The 22,524-nt window shown below is 45.1% G+C and overlaps 1 protein-coding gene across 2 annotated transcripts in view; it reads right to left on the reverse strand.

Moving 5' to 3' along the window:
• gse1b (Gse1 coiled-coil protein b) overlaps positions 1–6,146 on the reverse strand; it is a 179,795-nt gene extending 173,649 nt beyond the window's left edge. For both annotated transcript variants that reach the window (XM_080029879.1, XM_080029878.1), the window contains exon 1: positions 6,019–6,146. In XM_080029879.1, the coding sequence (XP_079886005.1) occupies positions 6,019–6,132 (114 nt within the window). In that variant the 5' untranslated portion in view covers positions 6,133–6,146. The remainder of the gene's footprint in view (positions 1–6,018) is intronic.
• Between the last annotated feature and the right edge of the window lie 16,378 nt (positions 6,147–22,524).

A 22,524-nucleotide genomic window follows, 5' to 3' on the forward strand; every position in this document is an offset into this window, starting at 1 on the left:
TCAGTCAGCGTTTTCAATCATTTAGTGTTATAGATAACATTCACATTTCTACTGCTTATGTCACAATTCTCTACCTTTAAGAATGCATGGATCACAAGGGCTGACCATTTGCCCTAACAATCCTGAATTGGAATTATGAATTCAAATAGTTAAGCAGATGTGTCAGACACCTACACACGTCCAGTCCCTCCAATTTGACATATGACCAATGCTGACCCTGGCCCTTAGTGCTGAGCCCATATAGATACCCCAGTGTATGCTGGGCTCTGCAGGGTTAAATGATCAGTATGCCTTCATCTGTCAGCCACAAACTAGCCTGGAAGTCTGCACCAGGACAAGCCCTAGAACCCCAACTGCCTCTTCAACCCCCCTACCTCTTCCAATGACATCAACACCGTTTGATGAAAGAAACAAAACATCTCCTCTCACAACCTCCCCCTTATTCTCTCCTGGTTGAAATATAGTGAGCCACAACGCCATCATTTACTTTGTTATATAAAAACTGCACGTTATTAACATCCATGAGCTGTATATCGAGCGGTGAGTCAGCCTTGCTGCCAATTTGTCCAAAACTGATTGACCGACCACAATACTGTAATAAAATAAAACGCCAATTTTGAAGGGCTGGCGGCACAACACGGAAGCAGGAAGCGAGATAGGTTTTTGGCTATATAAGCAATTTTCATTGGAATGAATGGAGTCCAATATCGATTTATTTGAATGACGCATATGCATGGATGGGTGCATGTACTGTATGTACTGTATATGCCAGGAGTGAAATGGGGTAATTGTAGCTGGGTGAGAGGATTCTCTTTTCCAATAAATGGAAGGTTATGACATGGACAGCTCAAACGGTTTTCCTAAGAGAGGTGCTGTGAGAGAGGCTTATATACTGATAAAGGGGGACACAAAAAAATTAAAAATTGCAACACCTCCATCTCATGCTCCATCCATATAAGATCTGATCTCTGCATTCACGTATGGGCAAGAATGCAGCGATGAGGGATGCTATGGTGGAAAAAAGGGAGAAAGAATTGAATGCTTAATCAAAACCCACCTCCGGCAGCTTTGAAATTAAGCCCCTCAAATGCCAAAGTATTTTCTGTGAAACACAAGGGCTGTCGCTCAGAAACAGCTGCGGGAACTTTACAGGACTCATGGCGAAATGAATGGCTTTAACTAAACACACGATCAGACACACACGGCACGCAAGGATAGCTCACAGTATAAATCAAGACCACACCACCTCATATGCCTCAAATTAACACAATTTTAATAGAAATCCCTATGCTGGGTTGAACAGGCTCTGTGGCCCTTGCATGCTGTGATGTTTCCTTCTATATGATAAATTGATGGGAATAGGACTCCATTTTTCTTCTGTTTTCCTCCGGCTGCAATTTAAATCCCATTAACCCCCTCACCTTCTCTCAGCCTCCCACTCTTCTTTTAGCTCATTTTCCCCTTCGTCCATTAATTCACTCGGGGGTAATCTTTCGCTGCTTTTTTTCAAGATCACATCCAGATTTGACGTGTAATTTTTGCCCTCACTCCATCTTTCATGGCGCCCATAAATCTTTCTCCTGGCGACACTGTCAAGATGCCGGCATGTTTTTCCTGTGACAGCAAATACCTTCTTTACAGGATATGAGCCGTGCAGCGAGAGAGCGCTGTCGATCTCTCACACAGTCAAACACACACATGAACACACACTATGCACAGAAGCAGCGAATAGACACAAAGAATATGAGCCACTCACACACACACACCCACAAACACACACACAGTGATTGACTGAGTGAACTCAGCCACAGAAACCCGCCTCTGCTCCTGTAACAGGTCAACAATAATCATCCACTCGAAACAGTCACTCAGCAGACCACCATTCAAAGATAAACATTCATGCCTAGGTAGGTAGACACACACACACACACACACATACACAGACACACACTATGACTAAGTGAAGCTTGTTTGTGTGTTCTGTATGCATGTATGATTATGTTGTATTTATCTTTAAAAAGCTTGACTAATGATTGATACATTTGTTTTTCTCAGTCCCTTAGGTCCTTTTATAAGCAGAAGACACACTGTTGACCATAGGGACACCGTGGCTTTAGTAACGCAACCACCCCCATTCCTTTGAACAACACAGTAATGCAGTGGTGGTATCTAATCGGTCTACGGATTTATAAATTGTGATATCATGCATTTACCTAGGGCCAAAGCATTAAAGCATTCAATCATCTTTTCACCATGACTTAGTTTTTGTTTGCTTTTCTCATTTATTATTCTTTCTTTGTGTCACTTTTACATCAGGGTTTTGTCCAAAGTGATCTTCACATATTTGAACACAGACTTTGGCGACTTTGGCTATTTTACTATTTTGTGTCACCACCACAGACTAAAAACAGATCGGTCTGACATCTGCATCCAAGATCTTATAAGAAAATATTTTTAACATATTATTTGAGGGGTTTGAGTCCTTGAAGTGCCACCTTGTATTGCTAGATGATGATTATTATATTATGTTAGTATTATTATTATTAGGGTTCTCTCTCCACACAAACATCCCCTACTCTACCCACATAACATGTGTTTTTATCTTTAGATGCCTAGTATTATTACAGTAATCTTTCAGGAATGATGTGCAACACGCAATATGGCCTTCACTGTGTTGCGTAAATGCAACACACACAAGAGCAAAAGTTATATGCCATCCTTATTAAGCGGCATATGATTAAACATTTATAATGAATCAACCATAAGTGGACATCTGTTTTAGCGCGAGCCAAAGGGTCTGCGGACCAGACGCCGACGGGAGGTCTATACTTACACAGCTGTCAAAGGTCATGTCCAACATACTAATTAAACACACCACTGCAAAACAGAGAGAGAGAGCACGAGAACCACCCATCACTTGTTGTTTGTGTCTAAGTGTGTGTGTGTAACATTTAACAGCTACAACAAGAATGTCCCGGGGCAGATCTAATTTCATGACGGGATAGTTCATATTATCTTGCCAAGCAGGAAAAACAGACGGCAAAGCATCATCCACCCTCTCACACTTCAGGGTAACCATTAATATATGCACAATAATACTTATACAGTAGCGAGCTGTATGAACTTCTACAACATATCACCGTGCTTTGATTTTCTTACTACACTGCCAAAGGGACTAAAGATTTAAATTAGTCACCGGCTATATTCTTGCATATAAATGTTCATCAATAAGTGTCCCTTATTTAAATAAATGCATTTAAATCTCAAATTTAGATCTCATTCTTGCATTAATCAAAAATGTAATTTGTGTGAATTCTGAACATCAAACAGGAATTCATCACAGCAAACCGAACACAATACTACACGGTATAGTGAGTGTGTGTGTGTGTTTATATTTGTATAGCCCCCTTCCAACAGCCAGCCGGGCACACACAGTGCTAAGGGGAACCAGATGGTCACTCCCTCCTGACAGCTCAAACCCCTGTGATGACAGACCCTCTGGAGCATGTAGCATGACACTAGAGGACAAAGCACCTGTTCCCCCCCACGCAGCTCTCTCTCTCTCTCTCTCTCTCTCACCTCCCCTTCCCTACAGCTATGCACACTGGCACTTTCTCAGCCATGAGGTCACCGGCTCACCCATGCATGCTCAAATCTGCCTGTGCCACCTGCAACCCTCCCAAGCCTAAAAATGATCATCCCCGAAACCCTGCCTGGCCTGACCCCACCCTCTCATCCCACACCCACCCACCCAAACGCTGGTCCCATAAATATACTCTATTTCAGGAGATTCCCCTTCACATAGATCTGAGCTCATCTGTTAGGGCTCAGGCCAATAATATAAAAAAAAAACTTGGAGATCACAAGAGGAACCACGAGAGTGTTACTCCAAACACTTATTTAAGGGACACAGAGAATAGTATGGCGGACAGTTCCAGACAGCTGGTGTGAGTGTGCAAACACACCGAGGTTGCAGAGTGTGAATGGCATCCACAGATGTTCTTCAGCGTGTCTTGCGTGGCCTGACTGACAGTCAGTCGGTGTCTGTTTCCATGAGAGAGAGAGCTGTTCACAGAGCTATTCACATTTGCCCTGCACTGGTCTGGTCCGACACACATATAGCCTCTGCTATTGATCATGTGGAAAGGCCAGGGTTCTGCTATCAACTTCTTAACCGCAGGAAAAGGGAGTTTGAGTGTGCTGTTGAGAGAGGAGTGGAAAGAAACCAAACTCTGGGAGACGGCGGAAGCGAGAATAAAGGCAAGAAAGTGAACGCTGAAGCAATGATCTCTCATCAGAGGAAGTGTGTAGATGTTCTGCTCTCTGAGCCAGCCCATCTGGACCACCTATGCAAGCACCCCTCATTTGTCAGAATCACTTATTACAACAGTAACATGCAGTGCTTTCGTCATGAATATGAGCGGGAACCATTAAAAATGATAAAACGCACTATGCAATTGATTGTAACATACAAAGTCTTTAAACACGCAGCACTGCCAAATTAGCCTAATATGGGCGTATTGGAAGCCAGAATTACTTTGAGTGAGTGTGGGAATGGGGGGGAGAAGTCACATTGTGCCCTTGCTGTACAGCTCAGGGGAGATCAGTGTCTAATATCATCAACAACTAATTGTATTGCTTTTTTCAATTGTGTAGGTTATTGTGAATGCATCAATACATCAAGGATTGAACCAAATTGTTAAACTAAACATGTCTATGATAAGCAATGATTGAACGTTTGACCCATGGATAACTATAATGTATAACATGTACAAACTCGATGACTGTCACAACATTTTGACTTCCTTAATAGGGGCAATTCATGCGAGGCTCTGAAGACATTACCTCGTGTTATTTGAGTTTTGAACAGTGTTTTGTTGTATAATGAGAATGATATAATATCGAGATGTGATTCAAAGACATACATTGAACACTTTAAACAATCAGTTTAAAGTCCGGCTGTATGGTCCTTTTTTAACAGGCTGGTAAGTGAATGATGGCTGATGTTTTTGGAGGAAATGAGGTCTATACATCAAGTTAACGAGGTACAATTAGCAAGTTGGGCATGTCCTTTTGATTTTGTCTCCTGATTTGCGTCAGTGAGACTTCAATACCTGCTTTAATAAACTAACTTTGTTGAAACACTTAAGATTCTCAACATGCTCAAACCAAAACAAACTAAAGCGCCGGGAAAGACATATTCAGTCATTCTTGCTAAAATAAACACACACACACACACACACACACACACACACAGCAAACAAAACCCTGGCCTTGGGCTTCGGATCCACATAGTTTCCCTGTGTTGTTTATAGGAGTAGGTTGATGAAAATGTTTAATATCTCTTTTGAAAGAAAGTGAAATACTTTTCTAGCGGGGCTACATCACCAGACGGTAAGCAGTTTCAAGGAACTTACTGCAATTACATGAAACAAAGTAAAATTGTCAAAAGAACAATGAGCACTGTGTGCATCACATTTATTACCCAGCTGCATTGCTTTATCACAGCAACTCCATTAGGCGAAATGTCAAAATCTTCCCCTGGCCATGTGACTACGAGGTTGTATCAGGACAAACAAGTATGCACTGCACTGTGGCAATGTAAGAGTGGTTTAAAGCTGACACAGTAATTTAAAGATGGAGTCAGAGTGACTCTGGAGAACGCTTGTTGTCAAAAATCAGTTCTCTCCTCACAACCCACTACCTGTATGTACTGTGTGAGCTGAAAAAGAAATATGGTTTAATACACAGCCTGGGCTCTGTAAACCCACTGGTATGTAAACAAAGGATATGTAAACAAACAGGGCCCTCTGTTGCAGGCAACATGCCCATTTACATATTCTAGGCTGTGTATTAACGCTGTTTTTTTCTTCAGCACACACACAGTTCTTACAGTTAGAAGAGTGTGAGGGGATATTGACTGATTTTGACAAAGAGTGATTTTCACAACAAGCATCCTCCAGAATCGCTCAATCCACCTTCAAACCAAACTCAGGCAATTGGCAAATTCCGTCTTACCTTGCGTCTTCTCTGTGGTGAGGCAGATTCTGGTTCTTTCCTGTCCCCTTGCGATGGTCTGTGTCCCGGCCTCTCCCTGCTATCCTGCTGCATGCTCTGTCCCACCTGCACCATGGCCTTACATTCCATACACGAGCCAATCACCAGCTTCCTCCCGTCGTCCACCAGGAGCGTGCGTGTGCTGCGAGGTGCGTACAGGAACACGGGTAGCCTGGCCACAGTAACCGCACACAGCCTGCCCAACCTGCGCTGCTCCTGCCTGCAGAAGAAACACACGAAGGCCTCGCAGCTGTACTGGCGAGCCCAAGGGGAGCTGGGTGGCTGGGGGTTGTTGGCACTGGATAAACTAGTAGAGGTAGAAGGCGTGGAGGTGGAGGAGGGAGCCAGGCCCTTGTTCTCATGCTGGGCCCACTGTGTGTGCAGGTCGTGGTAGCAGAGGTTACAGGCAGACACCAGGCCAGTGGCGTCCACCGGCTTGGCCCGGGGAGCGGGAGGGTGGACGGTGAGGAAGGGGAAGAAAGGCTCCCCCTCCCCACAGCGCCCCGGAGGGTTGACGTGCAGCTGGTACTCTCCTCCTGAACACAGCTCAGCTCCACACAGGTAGCACACGGACAGGGAGCTCCCGGGGCGAGAGGCCATACTGGTCTGGTGGGAGTTGGCTGGCCCGGAGCCCTCGATGGCCACGGCAGAGTGGTACCTCACTAGGAAAGAGCTGACGGAGGTGATGAGCTCCTCGCTGAGGCTGAGTCTGTACGCGCCCCAGATCTCCTCCAGGATGAAGTGACACTGAGGGCAGCAGTGCACGCGGCCGTTCCTCACTCCCTGGGCGTTGGGCGGGCAAGGCAGCATGTTGATGAAGGGGAAATACATTGCACCCCGGGATTTACCCACACCGGCCTGCGCGTAGGCTACTCTCATGTCTCCCGTACAGTCCTGACCACAGAGGAAACAGGCCTCGTGTTGGGATGCCCTGGGGTCAGTTACACACTCCATGGACTGTGGTGGTGGGGGTTTGCCCTTCCCCAGCTGGGAAGACTGGAGAGAACCACTGCTGGCTTGGTTGAGGGGGACCACATACAGGCGCTGTAGCACAGGCACATCTGCCAGCTGGAAGCTCTGCCACTGTTGCATGAGGGAGGCGTGGCAGCTGGCACACACCAGGGTGGTACCTGCTGGACTGATAGGCATGGCAGCAGGGGGAGGAGAGTGAAGCCACAGGAAGGGAAAGAAAGGCTCGCCCTGTGCCCTCTCCTGTTTCTGAACGCTGACTTTATAAGTGCCGTCGTGTCTGAGCCCAGTGCCACAGATAAAGCAGACACACTCCTCAGTGTGTGCTGGCTGCTGGACACTCTTTCTTGTAGAAAGGTCTCTGGCAGCAGGTCTGAGTTGAGTCGTTGGGCCGCCTGCTCTCTTATGATACAAATCATCCTCGCTTGTAATGTTTATCTCATTTCCATCAGAGTTGTCAGAGTCACTCTCCCTGGGAACAGCTCTGTTACGTTTGGTGGTGACATCAGCAGCGTGACCCGGGTCGCCTCTTCCCCGGTACAGCAGCAGCGATGGATGTCTGGACGGCGCACAGCTGCTGTCGGCAACACGCTGAATGTGACGCTGCTGCTCCGCGTGCCTGACATTCCCCTCCTCCAGCCATCGCCTGTTGCGCATAATGACCCCGTTGTCTTGCACAGGTGTGTCAGACAGCGGGCTGTCATAGTAACGCTGCTGGGGGAATCTGTCTTGGGACTTGGCCAGAGATTCTGCTGCTGATTGACAGACATTATTATTCATCATTTTAGCACCGCGCCTCGCCTGCAGAGCGCTCTCTGCTTTTGGTGACCCCTGCGCCCCGTAAACACCCACCGGGTAGCGGATGGCCCGCTGTGAATCCGGGCTGTTTTTAACACTGACGACACTGTTTTTCCTGCCACTGTCTCTTGGCGATTTGCCAGCCGCTTTCGAGCACTTGTCTTTACTACCCACACCGACTCCTCTCTCGACTAAATCCATCTCCTGGTCTGACATGTTCTCGTTGTCCGAATAAGACGAGAAGTCAGAGCCCCCGTCGTAGTTCTGGCTGCTGGTACTGATCCTCCTCTCCAGATCGTAGGACAGGTTCCACTCCTGTGGGACCCGCCGAGAGTCGCACTGGTACGGCCGTTTCAGCCAGTACATGCGCTTTTCGATGGGCGTCCTGCTCCGCTCGAACGAGTTCCACTGCTCCTTCAGAAAGCAGTGGCACACGGCGCACACCAGCGCATGTCCATCCGGGCTTACTTCAGACGCGCCCGGGGCAGGCTCCTGGTTCTGTAAGAAGGGGAAAAATGGAACCCTCTCCTTTTGGTAGGTAACTTGTAAACCTAATTCCTTGCCCGGTGTCACCCCGCTTCCACATATGAAACAGTGAACCAGTCCCCCTAATCCATTACGATCGCTCCTGGAAGTGTTACCCGGCAATGGGCTGACCTCGCCGGGCATAGCTGCAGCCATGAGTCGGTGTTTCCGAGATAGGGGTTCCAGTTCGTTGTCACGGGGGGAGGTCATTGTTTTTTAAACACCCAAGACGAGGCTACATGGCATACTCTCTACATTTAAGTCATGTTCTTGCCCCCAGACTTTTCTGCAGGTCTGGAAATCATACAATCAAATCATTCTGAGTTACTCACTGGATGATAAGATAGTCCATTGAAACGACAGCGCGAAGCGAAGGCAGCGAACCGTTACTGTATCTTTCAAGGACGGAGAGAAATCCACTCAACACCCACGAAACAGCATAGAAGTCCTTGGCTAATAATTGAAGTGTGAGGTCGGCTTGTTTGCATAAATCCGTAAGCAATGTGACAGAAGAGCTTGGGATCACGGGTCCCCTCTCCGGCGAACTTTTCCTGCCTGCCGCTCTGCAAACTTTGGCTGCTTACTCGCTTACACTTTAAACAGCGCCATCCCCAATTCATGGGACCCGCTTCGACACCCCAAAGGCAAACCTCCACCCCCTGCCAGCCCCCCCAATAATAATTTTGCAGAGATTACGGGCACGCACTCCTGCAGTAGCTGCCCATGCGTCAAAGTAAGTAAGCATGCACAGGATATCCACAGTTTCACATGCACGGGGGGGGGGCGTGTGTTTCATAGACAGACTCCCAGCATGTAGGTAATCATCCGCAAGCAGAACATTTGGCCAATATCAGACCCTGATGGGGTGATGCTTGAGAGTGAAGAGGTATAAACGGTATATTATCAGTTTTCTCCGTTATGGTGATATTATATACGCTATTATACAATCATCACTGTGAGCAGCACTGCTTAAATTGTCTGTGCATGAGATAATATTGATAGCATATGACATTATATTCATGCCTAGAGCAACTCATTTACAAGGAGTTTAGAGCTTCATTTTGAATTTGCAGTTCATTAGGTTGAACCAAAATATGTAAATTAAGTCAACCTGTTAATCACAAAGTAATCAGCTACTCCCCAAATCACAACCTTCAAAAACCTTAATCATCACCTGTGCAGATAATGGTGCATCGACTGTGTAGTTGGGGATTTTATTTTTAATGCAAATGCATGTTGAAGGTCCATCGGTTGGATAAAATGACAAAATATTATTCTAACAAATCGGTTCACTGAAAAAGCATCAGATAATGGATCAAAGAGCATTTACAAGGCACTAATCTAATCACTACAAGAAAACATAAATTAATATTGCCCAGCTTTACATCGAGCAGGCTGTTTGTCAGTGTGGATCTGTGTATTTCATGAGACGGGGGAGACTTTTGCATTGTGACAGTTTGCTTGTGCTTTCCACATGTAGCATATGTCACAGGATAGGAGAGATAAAAAAAAACCTTGAGGAAGTCTTGCATGGCATTTTAAGATTGGTCTATTTGTCGTGTGCCCAACAATTACATCAGCAGTCGTTGGCAGTGAACTTTTTTTTAATTCTTGGGCCCCTGTCCCCTTCAACAGTGCAACATGAAAAAAGAAAAGAAAAATATACAAAGTGGAAGACACAAGCGATGAGAGAAATCTGGTGTTTGCCAGAGGGCATGTGGGAGACTGAAACAACCCTGGTTTTCTGACCTTCAATGTAGCAAACCAAGCACTTTTGCCACCTGTTACACATGTAAGTCAAATACTGCATGTGCATGAATACATTGAACTGGGAGATCTATTCATCTATCTGTTTGCCGCAACGGGCCCTTATATTAAGGAAGGTGAGAAAAGGACAGATGTAAGGATACACAAAGTGATGCTCAAGGTGCTCACGTGTACACTCATACAAAATATTTACAGCCCCTTTCCGCTGTCCTCTTCCCATTGCTATATTCCAGTGTCGTAGACAAAAGACGAGACTGCAAGTGGAGTAATCAAACCTCAAACACTCACGTCATCTAACAATAACACACATAAACAGTTCCGTCCGTTCCACACACACACACACTGTGCTGCCTCTGGCCTCGTATGCTGTCTAGGGAGTCAGGGCCTGCCCTCCACCTTCTACCTTTCTACCTCAGCCAGCCAACCAACCTGGAGGTCCACAAAGGGTTTATGATGATAATGACCAACCTTTTCGGTAACGCCTTGCCCACCCAAGATCTGTTTTTCTCTCCTCAGCATGGCAACTAAGAAAAAAGAAGAATTTCTGAGTAATGCTGACCTGTTTCTACAGACAATTGTCTTATGAAGAAGGATAATGTGTGTGTGTGTGTGTGTGTGTGTGTGTGTGTGTGTGTGTGTGTGTGTGTGTGTGTGTGTGTGTGTGTGTGTGTGTGTGTGTGTGGAGGGGAGGTTCTGATATGGAGTAGCATGCACAGAGAAATAGATAAACAGCCAACATTTCAGTATAGTGGAATCGTTTTAAAAACTTGTCATTCTATTAATTATTTCACAAATGACTCAATGCCCATAGCATCTCCCAATATATCCTCCCTCAATTTAAATTGTATATACCTAGCACTTAGTAAGACAGTAATGATGTGCTGCCGGCATATATTTACAACACTGCCCTGTAGTGTCAAAACATGGTACTGCCTCATGTGGGAAGTCCCCCTGTGCAGACAGTCAGACTGAGGTTGAGAAGTTGAGCAGAAGGGATGGAAAAAGGTGTATTCCATCATCTCTTTCTTTCTTTTCTTTCTTGGCGTACTGTTTCCAAGTCGGGACAAATCTGGGTGTCCACAAGATGAAGTTTATAAAACAAATGGAAAAAAAGTGTATATCTTCTGACTTGTGACAAGTTTTTTTTTTTAAACACTTCAGTAGAGGAGGTGTTGGTCAGAATGCAAGTAGCCGTGAATTGTATGCATTCATTTATTTCTCTATCTCCCAAAATGGGGGGGGGGCACACATGGGTTGGTGATGAATCTAAAAGAAGCAAAATACAAATTAGAACTTAGATCAAAAGTCTCTACATAGGACATAGTAAGGCAGAAAAACTTACTTCAATAATGTGTGCACATTAGCAAACAAAAGGAAATTCCACACAATACTGCCGGCCCCATGTGAAGATCTACAAATACTGACTGAAAGGGTGAGCCAGGTTTATATAGGGAGTGAGCAGGTGCGCTTAATCAGGTTAACGAGCAGTGAACAGCGTGTGAGGATGCTACTAATCAGGAAGTGAGGTGAGTGAGAAAGGAGGTGTCAAAATAAAGAGTATAGAGGAATCTTTACTTGAGTCTACTTTTACCTTGGGTGGACTCTTAAAATCCTTTGATGAACCATTCAGGGGAAGAAAAAAACAACAAAAACACCAAGCTGTGAACAGAGGGCTTACAATTAAACCAGTTGACAATCATAAAATGTACACACTTGCATACACACATTCAGGACAGGCGTAATGCAACACTCACACTCGTATGCTGTACATATTACAAACTGCAGCTGATGATGTGGAGATTTGGAAGGCATCTCTGTGACAGTGTTCAGACTCTCCCATAGAGCTTTTGGGCCGGTTGTGTGTAATGATCTGTGTGTGCACGCTGTCGAATTGCTCCTCTCACATTGAATGGAAATTGCTTTGCTCTGACAGACCCTCCCAGGCTGATGAGATTGGAAAGAGTGTTAGTGGGGGTCGCTGTGTGTGTGTGTGTGTGTGTGTGTGTGTGTGTGTGTGTGTGTGTGTGTGTGTGTGTGTGTGTGTGTGTGTGTGGGTGTGTTGAGTTGGGGATAGTGAAGGGGAGAAAGGGAAAAACAGTGGGAAAGTGATTTGAATGAAATCCTCTTGATGAGTAGCATAGGGCCTCCAGGAGTTTTGTTAGAAGGAGGTGATGACAAGTGGGCATAGACGCCACACTTTGTGTGTGTGTGTGTGTGTGTGTGTGTGTGTGTGTGTGTGTGTGTGTGTGTGTGTGTGTGTGTGTGTGTGTGTGTGTGTGTGTCTAGGGAGTGGGCGTATAATAGCACTTGCCCATACAAGTCATGTGGCAATCGTCATGGGGCCTTGTGATTTTTGATGATATGCAAGACACGTTTAAAACACACAACCCCCGCATGCTTGAGCACACACATAACTCATGCACAGACAGACACATTTCAAGTGTGTGTATGTTTGTGTGTGTGTGTGTGTGTGTGTGTGTGTGTGTGTGTGTGTGTGTGTGTGTGTGTGTGTGTGTGTGCGTGCGTGTGTGTGTGTGTGTGTGTGTGTGTGTGTGTGTGTGTGTGTGTGTGTGTGCGCGCGCGTGTGTGCGTGCGTGCGTGAATAAAAGTGCTCACAAGGTTAGGCCTTTGTTTGTTCTTGATACTTGGGGGTTTGCAGTTCATAAATATACCCAGCTCCACACACCACCACTTGAATCTCTGTAGTCGAAAATCCCCCCTATGTGCATCTGCAGTGCAAGAAGAATACGGTGTGTCTGACTGTTGTATGCATTACATATTGCACCCTGTATGTGTCTGGGCTTCCCAGGGCACATCTGGGACGCATTATTTTACAGTTACACCACAGGACTCCATATTTCACCAGAAATGGGAACTGAACATGTCAGTGAGAGTGACAGTCAATATAGGTATATTTATGGGGAGAACTACTTTTTTTTTTATCTCCCCCTGTAGTTTAACAGGGGTTTCAGAGTTTTAACCGAATGAAATAAGAGTTTGTTGCATAGCATGGGAGGCCGCAGCGCAAATCAGAATCTAAAAATAAAAAACAGTGAGACTGTGGTGTTATACAATTGGGCTCGAAATTCATTTACAAAACATGACATCACTTATGAAAAAGGCTCAGATAACATGCTGGTTGGCGGACATTTCGGGGCAGACTTTGTGACGCGTTATAGCAGGACAAGTTGCAGTAGTTGTAACTCATAACATGTATGTTTTCTTCATTTTCAGTATCTTATTTGGCCGTGCTATACGGGTGTAGTGTATCAGGACCATCAATTCTTATACCTGCATAACTAAGATTAATCAGGCCCATTTTGTGCTTCCTGAAGCTATTCAGAGAAACGGTTATATACAGTTGTTGGCACCGGTAAGGTCAGCATTTACAAGCTGCAGAACATATTTTCTAAGTTTAAGAGTTTTAATGGCTAAAGCACATCATCACAGCTTATTATTTAAACAATTTCAAGTACACCAAAAACAGATTATTTTTCTTTCATTTTGGCTGATTAGACCTCTCCCCCAGGACCTAGACTTGTCATAACCAGGCTCGATTGACAGCTCTGTCCAGTCTTTAGTTACTTTAATCACTCTGCGCCTTCCTTCCTTCCTTCCTTTTTCGGCCATTTCACCCCTCTTCCTTAATTTCTTTCCCCTTCTCCTCTGCTGTTTGTTTTGGGCCCAGTTGACGACACAGAACATTTCACCAACTCTCTTTAACCCTTCAGTGTTCTCTCATTCGATTGGTAAAGGCCTATAGTTGATCATATGTTACTGTTGCCTAATCTGGTTAGAAAATACATTACTTTTTAGGCATTGCCATAAAAAAAAAACTAAAGGGAAGCATTCAAATGATAATAAAAAAAGACTGAGATTCTCCAAGAGGAAGGGCAGGAAAGGTGTCAGAGCAGGTACACTGACAAGTCTGTTACACTTTTTTCAAGTGTATTGTGTTTGTTAAGGCTTAAAAAGAGGTTGATACCTTTTGATGCCAGAAATAATAGCCATGCTTAGCTGCCAACCGCAGCTGTGCATCCTGCTGGGCAGGAAGTCAGGGTGTACATGCCATTGCTGGGAGGTGACACAGGAAGTAAAGCAAAGCCAAAGTGTCAGCAGTGCAATTCTCTGACCGAGAGTCATCACAGGGGCCGACAAACAGGTTACAAATTATGGTCCATAATGATTTTTGCAACTGAAACTCAAAATCACCTTTCAAAGTTGGGAGGTAGATTTAGGTGGAATTCTGTTTGACTTTAACACTTTTGAAGTAGTTGTTGGTGTATGAGCAGCAATGAAGCACGCCACACACTAACAGAAGTGAGTGAGTGGGAAAGAGAGAGAGAGATAGAAGCCTGGACTTTCTCCTTATTGTTTATTTATTCATTTATTTCTGCAGGATCCTTTCCCTCTCTCCAGGGTCAGAGGTGCAACTTTGGAATGTGTTTCCTCCGAACAAGGAAAAACTAACACGTCCAGCTCATACAGTGTGGACTGGGCCACAGTTCATTTGGTTTTACCCGATGTCTCTGTCCCTGCTTCAATAGAAATGTAAGTAAATGTCATTTCTGTACAAGGTGGGAGGCTCTCCCCTGAAGGAGTGAACATGAACGCACATCGATCTTTGCTTTTGCACTCCTTAGTCGACCCATCATCAGTCAGAGCATTCTGAGATTCAGTAAGTGTTCTTTCCATTATAAGTGTCAGTGTCCCTCAGAGTGATGTTAAATGAAATGTTACTGCTAATTATAACCCCCCCTCAAAACAATCCAATTTGCACTAAGTATAATGCTTTCTATTCATCTTTTGTGTTCAAAACAAAACGAGTGACATGTAAAGTAACTCGTTGAAAGTGTTTAAATCCTTAAAATACAGATGAATATGGTTTGTATGGTCAAGACTGAAATTGAAAAATAAATAAATAAATACTGCATTATTATTATTATTATTATTATTGTTATTATTATTATTGCTATTGTTATTATTATTGTTATTATTATTATTATTATTATTATTATTATTATTATTATTATTATTATTATTATTATTATTATTATTATTATTATTATTATTATTTATATAATCATATACATCTTAAATTACCCAACAATAATAGCCCGAAGGAGTCTATTACGGAGTTTAGAACGTTGAAAGCAAAGTAGAAAAAGACTGTATCCCCTTTTTACAGAACTTTTCTACTTTCCCTCCTAACCTCCCTCCTAACCTCATCACCGCTGTAGTTGACCTCTCCCCTCTTTCCCAGAGTGGCACAGTCTGCCTGGAGCCTGTGTGTGTGTGTGTGTGTGTGTGTGTGTGTGTGTGTGTGTGTGGGTGTGTGTGTGTCCTCGCTGACACAGGGTTGACCCAATCCACTCTCACCTGTACTTGTCAGTCAGTCAGTCACGAGGCCCCTCCCAGGCCTGAGGCTCCGGGGCCCCTCCCAACGGAGACCTTGAAAAGTCTTTACATACTTCTACTCAACATTCCTCCCTTCGCAGGTCACTGAGACCCAACGGAAGAAAGAAAAAAAACTTCACTGGGAAGAGAGCATTTAGGAGGGGAAGAAAGATAGATAGAGGGAGGGAGAGAGAGAGAGAGAGAGAGGGAGAAAGAATGACCAGGATGGTGTTCCCCTGCTGGGTCGTCATTGGTCCACATGGAACTGGAGATCCCGGAACACCTGTTCTCTGTAGCAGATGTTAGCAAAACTATCTCTTGCCCAGCCGTCCCTCTCTCTCTAGGTTACAGCTTGATGTCCAGCTTGATAGGCATGTAGCGACTTCAGCTTTACAAGTTTGGAGACCTGTTTTATTTGACCTGGTTTAACCTATAGAAGCTCTTTAGTGGTTAGGATTTTGTCAAGGTCTAGTTTATGAATGTGATGGCAGAACATCAAACTTACACACTTACACACATACATACACACGCACGCATGCACGCAACAAACACACACACACACACACACACACACACACACACACACACACACACACACACACACAACACATGCACACACTCCAGGCAGGCTTTGTGGTAGCCGAAGCTCTTCAACCTCCCAACAACCCCTGGGTGACAAATCAAAGCCTCCTTCTGCCTAATAACCCAAAAAATAATAAGGAGGATGAAAACACAGGACATCATGGGCGAGAGGAAAGGCCAGCCTGAGCCGGGGATGGTGTTGCTCGTAAAGAGACGCCTGGAATAATGGGAGAGGAATGTGGTGTAACGACTCCCCTGGGCCCGGCCCAGTCCAAAGGCCCTCTGGCTCGGGAACAACAAACGGGAACGCTTGAGGAGCACAGGGTGCACACATAAGGGCTTTAACAGGCCCCCCTTTACACACTCACACTCACACTCACACACACACACACACACTACACACACACACACACACACACACACACACACACACACACACACACACACACACACACACACACACACACACAGATCCACACAAACACACACGCATAAACTCACCCCCACTCCCCCTTCCTGTGCCGACCTACTGGAGTCGGCTGTTGTTGTTGGCTGCCTGCCACCTTTGGAAGAAGCGCGCCCTCGGCCTCTCCCTCCTTCCCCTCTCTTCATTCCCTCCTTCCCTCTCTCTCTCTCTTTCTCTCTTTCTCTCTCTCTCACACAGAGAGCGAGCTGCCAAATAAATGCTGATGACATGACATCTTCGGAGAGGTCCCTGGAAAAAGTGATTACCACCCCCCTAGCCTCCCACCCCCTGTCCCTATCAAATAATCCTATTTCTGGTGTACAACCCCTTCTTCTAGTCTACTCAGCACTCAATATCCACCCCACCTTCATCTTGTCCCTCCATCACCTTTCTGCCTTCATGTGTATGTGTGTGTGTGTGTGTGTGTGTGTGTGTGTGTGTGTGTGTGTGTGTGCATCTCTTTTGGTATTAGCAGCAATAGCTCTTGTCCTTTGCCCCGGAGAGGAGCAAATGCCTTTATTCTCAACCTCTGGCAAACACACTCAGGCACATCCAGTTGCAGCTGTCAAGAGCCAGTATTTCCTTTTCAGGTTGTGCCCTTTAACCCATGTAATTATGTGTGTGTGTGTGTGTGTGTGTGTGTGTGTGTGTGCGCGTGTGTGTGCGCGCGCGTGTGTGTGTGTGTGTGTGTGTGTGTGTGTGTGTGTGTGTGTGTGTGTGTGAGTATTTAAGCGAGGTAGGAAAGCCCCTTGTCTCCTGTTCATTTTGGTCCAGTTAACAGAGGTGCTGTCTGATACATGAGGTGCATGACATACACACCAAGTACATAAGGAATCATTCATTCGCACACACACACACACACACACACACACACACACACACACACACACACACACACACACACACACACACACACACACACACACACACACACACACACACACACACACACACACACGCATACATACACACACTCGCACATGAGAGCACATCAAACACACATGATCTCCTCTCATGGCTTGTCTGGATTCCTGGGGTGTGTTGGTCACGCGAGGAGCAGTGTGAGTGCAGAGTGAGAGCCAGTAGTCAGAAGTGGAGGAAAAGTTCTAAGGAGAGGAAGGATGGAGGCAGGCTGGGCGTTTTGGGCTGGAGCCATCTTTACATCCAGGCCTTTGACTCACAGCTTGGCCCCTGTTTAGAGAGCCATTCAATCACTGTGAACTCTAGATGTTTCCGGAGGATGATTTTGGAAGACAGCAAAGGAACAACTGGGTGTCCTTTTTGCACATCTTTATTGTGAAACTGATTATCATTGTTGTAACGACAAAAGATACTGAATTGTTTACGTTAATATATACATGTTGAATGATGCGCTGACTCTGCTGTATCTACTATATTAGATTTGTGTTTCTCTATGAGTAATGTGATAAATACAAACAATACCTTTTTTAATTTAAGTGTGTACTTCCTAGTTTGTCTTGTATATTTATTGTGGCATACTGTAGCTCAAAGAATGGCATTGTTGCTCCGGTGACCACTTTGGTCCAGTCTAAAATATGTCAATCTCTACTGAAAAATTGCAATTTAATTAATTTAATGTAAATTTAGACAGTTAGGGCTTGTTTCGCAGACTTGGATTAAACCTAGTTATGGACTACATTGTTCTTTCAATTGACAATCTCCATTCAAAATTCCATTTAGTCCAGGACTAGGCTTAATCCATGTCTGTGAAACTTTTTGTGATGCTCTTATTTTCCCTATCGCAACACCAGACATTTGTGGTTTCTGAAATGTCTCAACAACTATTGGACTTTGTGTTTCATGCTAGTCATCAAAATACAGAATGCTAACAACCTCAAATAAGAGGGCTAACATGGTCAACTTTATATTGGCATAGCATACCCTGCTAAACATTAGCTTGAATGATTCTCCATATGAGCACATGTTGATTAAATTGTAGCTTATAGCGCTATTATGCCTAATCACAGCCTCATACTGCATCATATTCCTCTCCTCTCCTATCCTATCCTCTTCTCTCTCTGTCTCTCTCTCTCTCCATTCTCCTGTTCTCTTCCATGACAACCTCTTTCACAATCCCCCTCCCCGGGCCATGCCGGGCTATTAGGCCAGAGTTGTGCTTGAGAGTAAAAGGGCCCCTCTCCTTTCTTTCATTCTCTCAGACAACACAATTCCAATTCAAATCATTCTGGAACCACAGTCTTCAGTTTACATGTGTGGGTCTTCTCTTTTCCTCAAGACACTCTTTGTGGAAAAGATCACGTACAGGCTTTCAACAGTGTATCAAAGGCTGCCTGTGGCTTAGACTTAAAGTCATGTCATTCTCTCATTGAAAACCATTTTCAGAAAGATGAGAGGCCATTGAATCGGCGCATTGACCTTGAATGTCCATTCAACTACTAAAACCACATTTCTGTTTCACTTTCCACCAGTTGTTCTGCCTTGTCCATATACCCTTGTGCACATGAGCAAAGAGAAACAGGTATGATTGCATAGAATTGATGATACGATACGTTAACGGGCTTGGTGGCAGCTTACGTTTACACCACTAGATGTCCCTCATATCAACAGAAAAATTAAAATCAAAGTACTTCACTGTGTGCTGGACTGTGCTTGTGTTGTTAGAAGGAGAAATCTTTACTTTCTTCACTGAACCTCAGCAAATGAATCCAAATGGTCCATGATGGATAAAGTCTGCCGTTTTTGTATTTGTTCCAGAGTGGGTGTCGTAATACTGTTAGTGTAAGTTAGTCATTTGTGCTCTGGCTGTGTCCACTACTTCCAGGAATGTGCTGTTGTGTTTGTCTGTGTCACTGTGTATTTATGTGGTATGAATCATGTGTGCGATTGTACATTTTTTCTGTCTATCTGTGCATCTACAAAGAGGTGTGTGTGTGTGTGTGTGTGTGTGTGTGCGTGTGTGTGTGTGTGTGTGTGTGAGGTACATTGCTCATCCCCAGATGTGCCAAGCAGGTGGCCATATTACTCTCCCCTGAGCTAAACAGCAGGCGGGGGAGGCGACAGCTCATACACAAAATTCTCATGTATTAACATTTACCTGACGACTGAAATAGAGCAGAATCATAAAGCTGCCTCAAAGGTTTTAACCAACTTTCACCCTGTGTATGTGTGTGTGTGTGTGTGTGTATGTGTGTGTGTGTGTGTTTATTGATGTGTGTGTGTGTGTGTGTTAAGCGTGCGCGGTTGGGAGCCTATGTGAGTTTATCATGATGCCTCACCTCAGCTCTCCCACAGCTTCCCGGCAGCTTCCCGAGGATGAAAGCGAGTGAAACCCCAGACGAGTGGGGCTCCACAGCCAATTAGGATTGTTTATTTAGCCAGCCACGGCCGCCTAGAAGAACAGGAGCACACAGCCAGCCACACAGCCATGCACTGGAAACCTTCCTCCCTCCTCTCTCCCCCTCTCTCTCTCCCTCTCTCCCTCTGTCTCTCTCCCCCTGTTTTTTCCACTCCTTTAAACCCCTTTGGCTCCTTCTCCTCTCTCGCCCCTCTCACCACCCTTTGCCCTTCTCCCTCCAACTTTCATTACCCTCTAGTCGGAAGCGACCTTTCCAGGATGTTTCTGAAGGCCTAAGTCGATAATGATGATCAATAAGTCGAAGAGTTCTCCGGTTTATTTACTTTAGCGGTTTCTTTATTTGTGTTTGCGGATGCCACTGTTGCTACTAGCGTCAGTGCCCATAATCAACCGCTCACACACAGTACCTAAGGGACACACATACGTCCATGCACACTATAGACTGGATAATACATTATTTTCTCTCTTCTCCACCTTCCTCATGTTCTTCCATTGGTAATGTGATAGCGTACTTGTGGTAAGGCCTTGTCATACATTGTTGTATTTTTCCCAGCAGGGCCATAGTCTGCGTTGATCAAATCTTCCATTGTTGGACTCAGATCGTGACAGTGCTGTGGTTTGTTTCCCCCTCTGCCTTGTAGTTGCACTGATTTCTGACCATGCATAAATCCTCCAGCCTTTAGGGCTAATGTTTTCAATGCAGAAAAATGACATGTTGAGTTATTGCTCAACGGGCGTTCTCACGCATGTTGGCACCAACCGAGACAGGACCTATATTTGTGGTGAAAGAAAATCTTAACCTGCTTGGTTTGTTTCCACACATCCTCCTTGTTCTCACACGCGCACACACTCACACTCATACACACACACACACACACACACACACACGCACACACGCACACACGCACACACTCACACACGCACACACGCACACACGCACACACTCACACTCACACACACACACACACACACACACACACACACACACACACACACACACACACACACACACACACACACACACACACACACACACACACACACACACACACAGTTCACATTCACATGGGATATAAAGGGGGAGAGTGGTCATCGGGCAGCATCCTGTCCCTTATCCATCACCACGATCAGGGCTCTACACCTTCATCCCTTCTCTTATGACCCTCTCTTGCTCTTTCTCTTTTCCTTTTCTTCTCATCAGTGCAAACTTGCCATGATGGATTGGCTCACTGACTGATGCCTGAGGGGGGCTTTAGCTCTGTGTGCACATTGTGGTGTGCATTGGGGATGCTATTGGACAGAGGGGCAATGTGCCAAAGAGAAAGAGGAAACATGATATGCCACTAAGTTACATTAAGCTTGCGTGGATGGGATAACCTCACAAGGGAAAGATGAGTCTTTATCGAATTAACCACTCCAATTACACCTCATACATTCTTAAACACGCACATACACTCAAACAGAGAGCGATTGGGTTTGAGGTTGAGAGGTGCTTGTGCTAGAGAAAAAACAGCTGGTGTGTGTGTGTGTGTGTGTGTGTACACTCACACACACACACACACACACACACACACACACACACACCAACTGAAAACATCCAATGTTTCCAAGTGTTTTTGTGCGTACTAACATGCACACAGTAACACACACATGTAGGCATGCATAAAGAAGCACACAGGGCTTGTGCTTCAAGGAGAAGTGGAACATGTAAAAGGGATCTTTGTGTATACCAGGGCTCCCGGATAGATGGGGAACTACCTGTTTACTGCAACACACACGCTCAGTAACCCAATCAGTGTGTCCCACAGGTACTGAAGGGCCACATTGGCTGAACGTCACTCGCCAGCAGGCATCAGGCCAACCTGAGAGTTCACTACGAGGTCACAGAGCAGACAAAAAAAAAACTCTAGGCAAGAGGTTGATTTTGTCCATGCAAACAGGACTAAATCAACTTAGAGAGCCACGTTCAGCACATTGAATGGCTTTTTGGTAGTCCTAGAGCTGGCAACACGCATGTAACTGAATGAGTAAGCAAATTGAATCGACACACAAGGTTTGAGAGAGTTTGAGTGAGTTGGTTTAGTCATAAAGCAGCTCAGTGCAGGAATAAAGGTCTGTTCACTGACTTGTTCCACATGGGTGCCTGTGGTTTGGGCCCGTCGTGACCACAGCAGCGCATGTGTGTGTTTGTGTGTGTGTGTGTGTGTGTGTGTGTGTGTGTGTGTGTGTGTGTGTGTGTGTGTGTGTGTCTGTGTGTGTGTGTGTGTGTGTGCGCGTGTGCATGTGTGTGTGTGTCTTCTAACGCTTCCTGCACCATCACTCAACAACGGCTGTGGGGAGCCAAAGATAATGGAAACCAAAAAGCGGAATGACATCATATTACAAGAGCTGACAGCGCTTTGATGAGTAAAACCCGGGGAAGTTGAAAATTAGTAAAAGGCCACATCGTTTCTCCTGTGGATTATACTGTGATCACCTGAACACCTAGCATTTAGAGTGGGAAAATAAACACTTGAAATGTACTAGGAAAATTGCATGAGCTGACACACCCCTTTTCAACTGCACTTGTACGGTGTGAAAAGTCATAGAAATGCAGAATGATTTACTCCTGCACACAGACATTTCT

Source organism: Ammodytes marinus (assembly GCF_949987685.1).
Source record: "Ammodytes marinus genome assembly, chromosome: 1".
Taxonomy (NCBI): domain Eukaryota; kingdom Metazoa; phylum Chordata; class Actinopteri; order Uranoscopiformes; family Ammodytidae; genus Ammodytes; species Ammodytes marinus.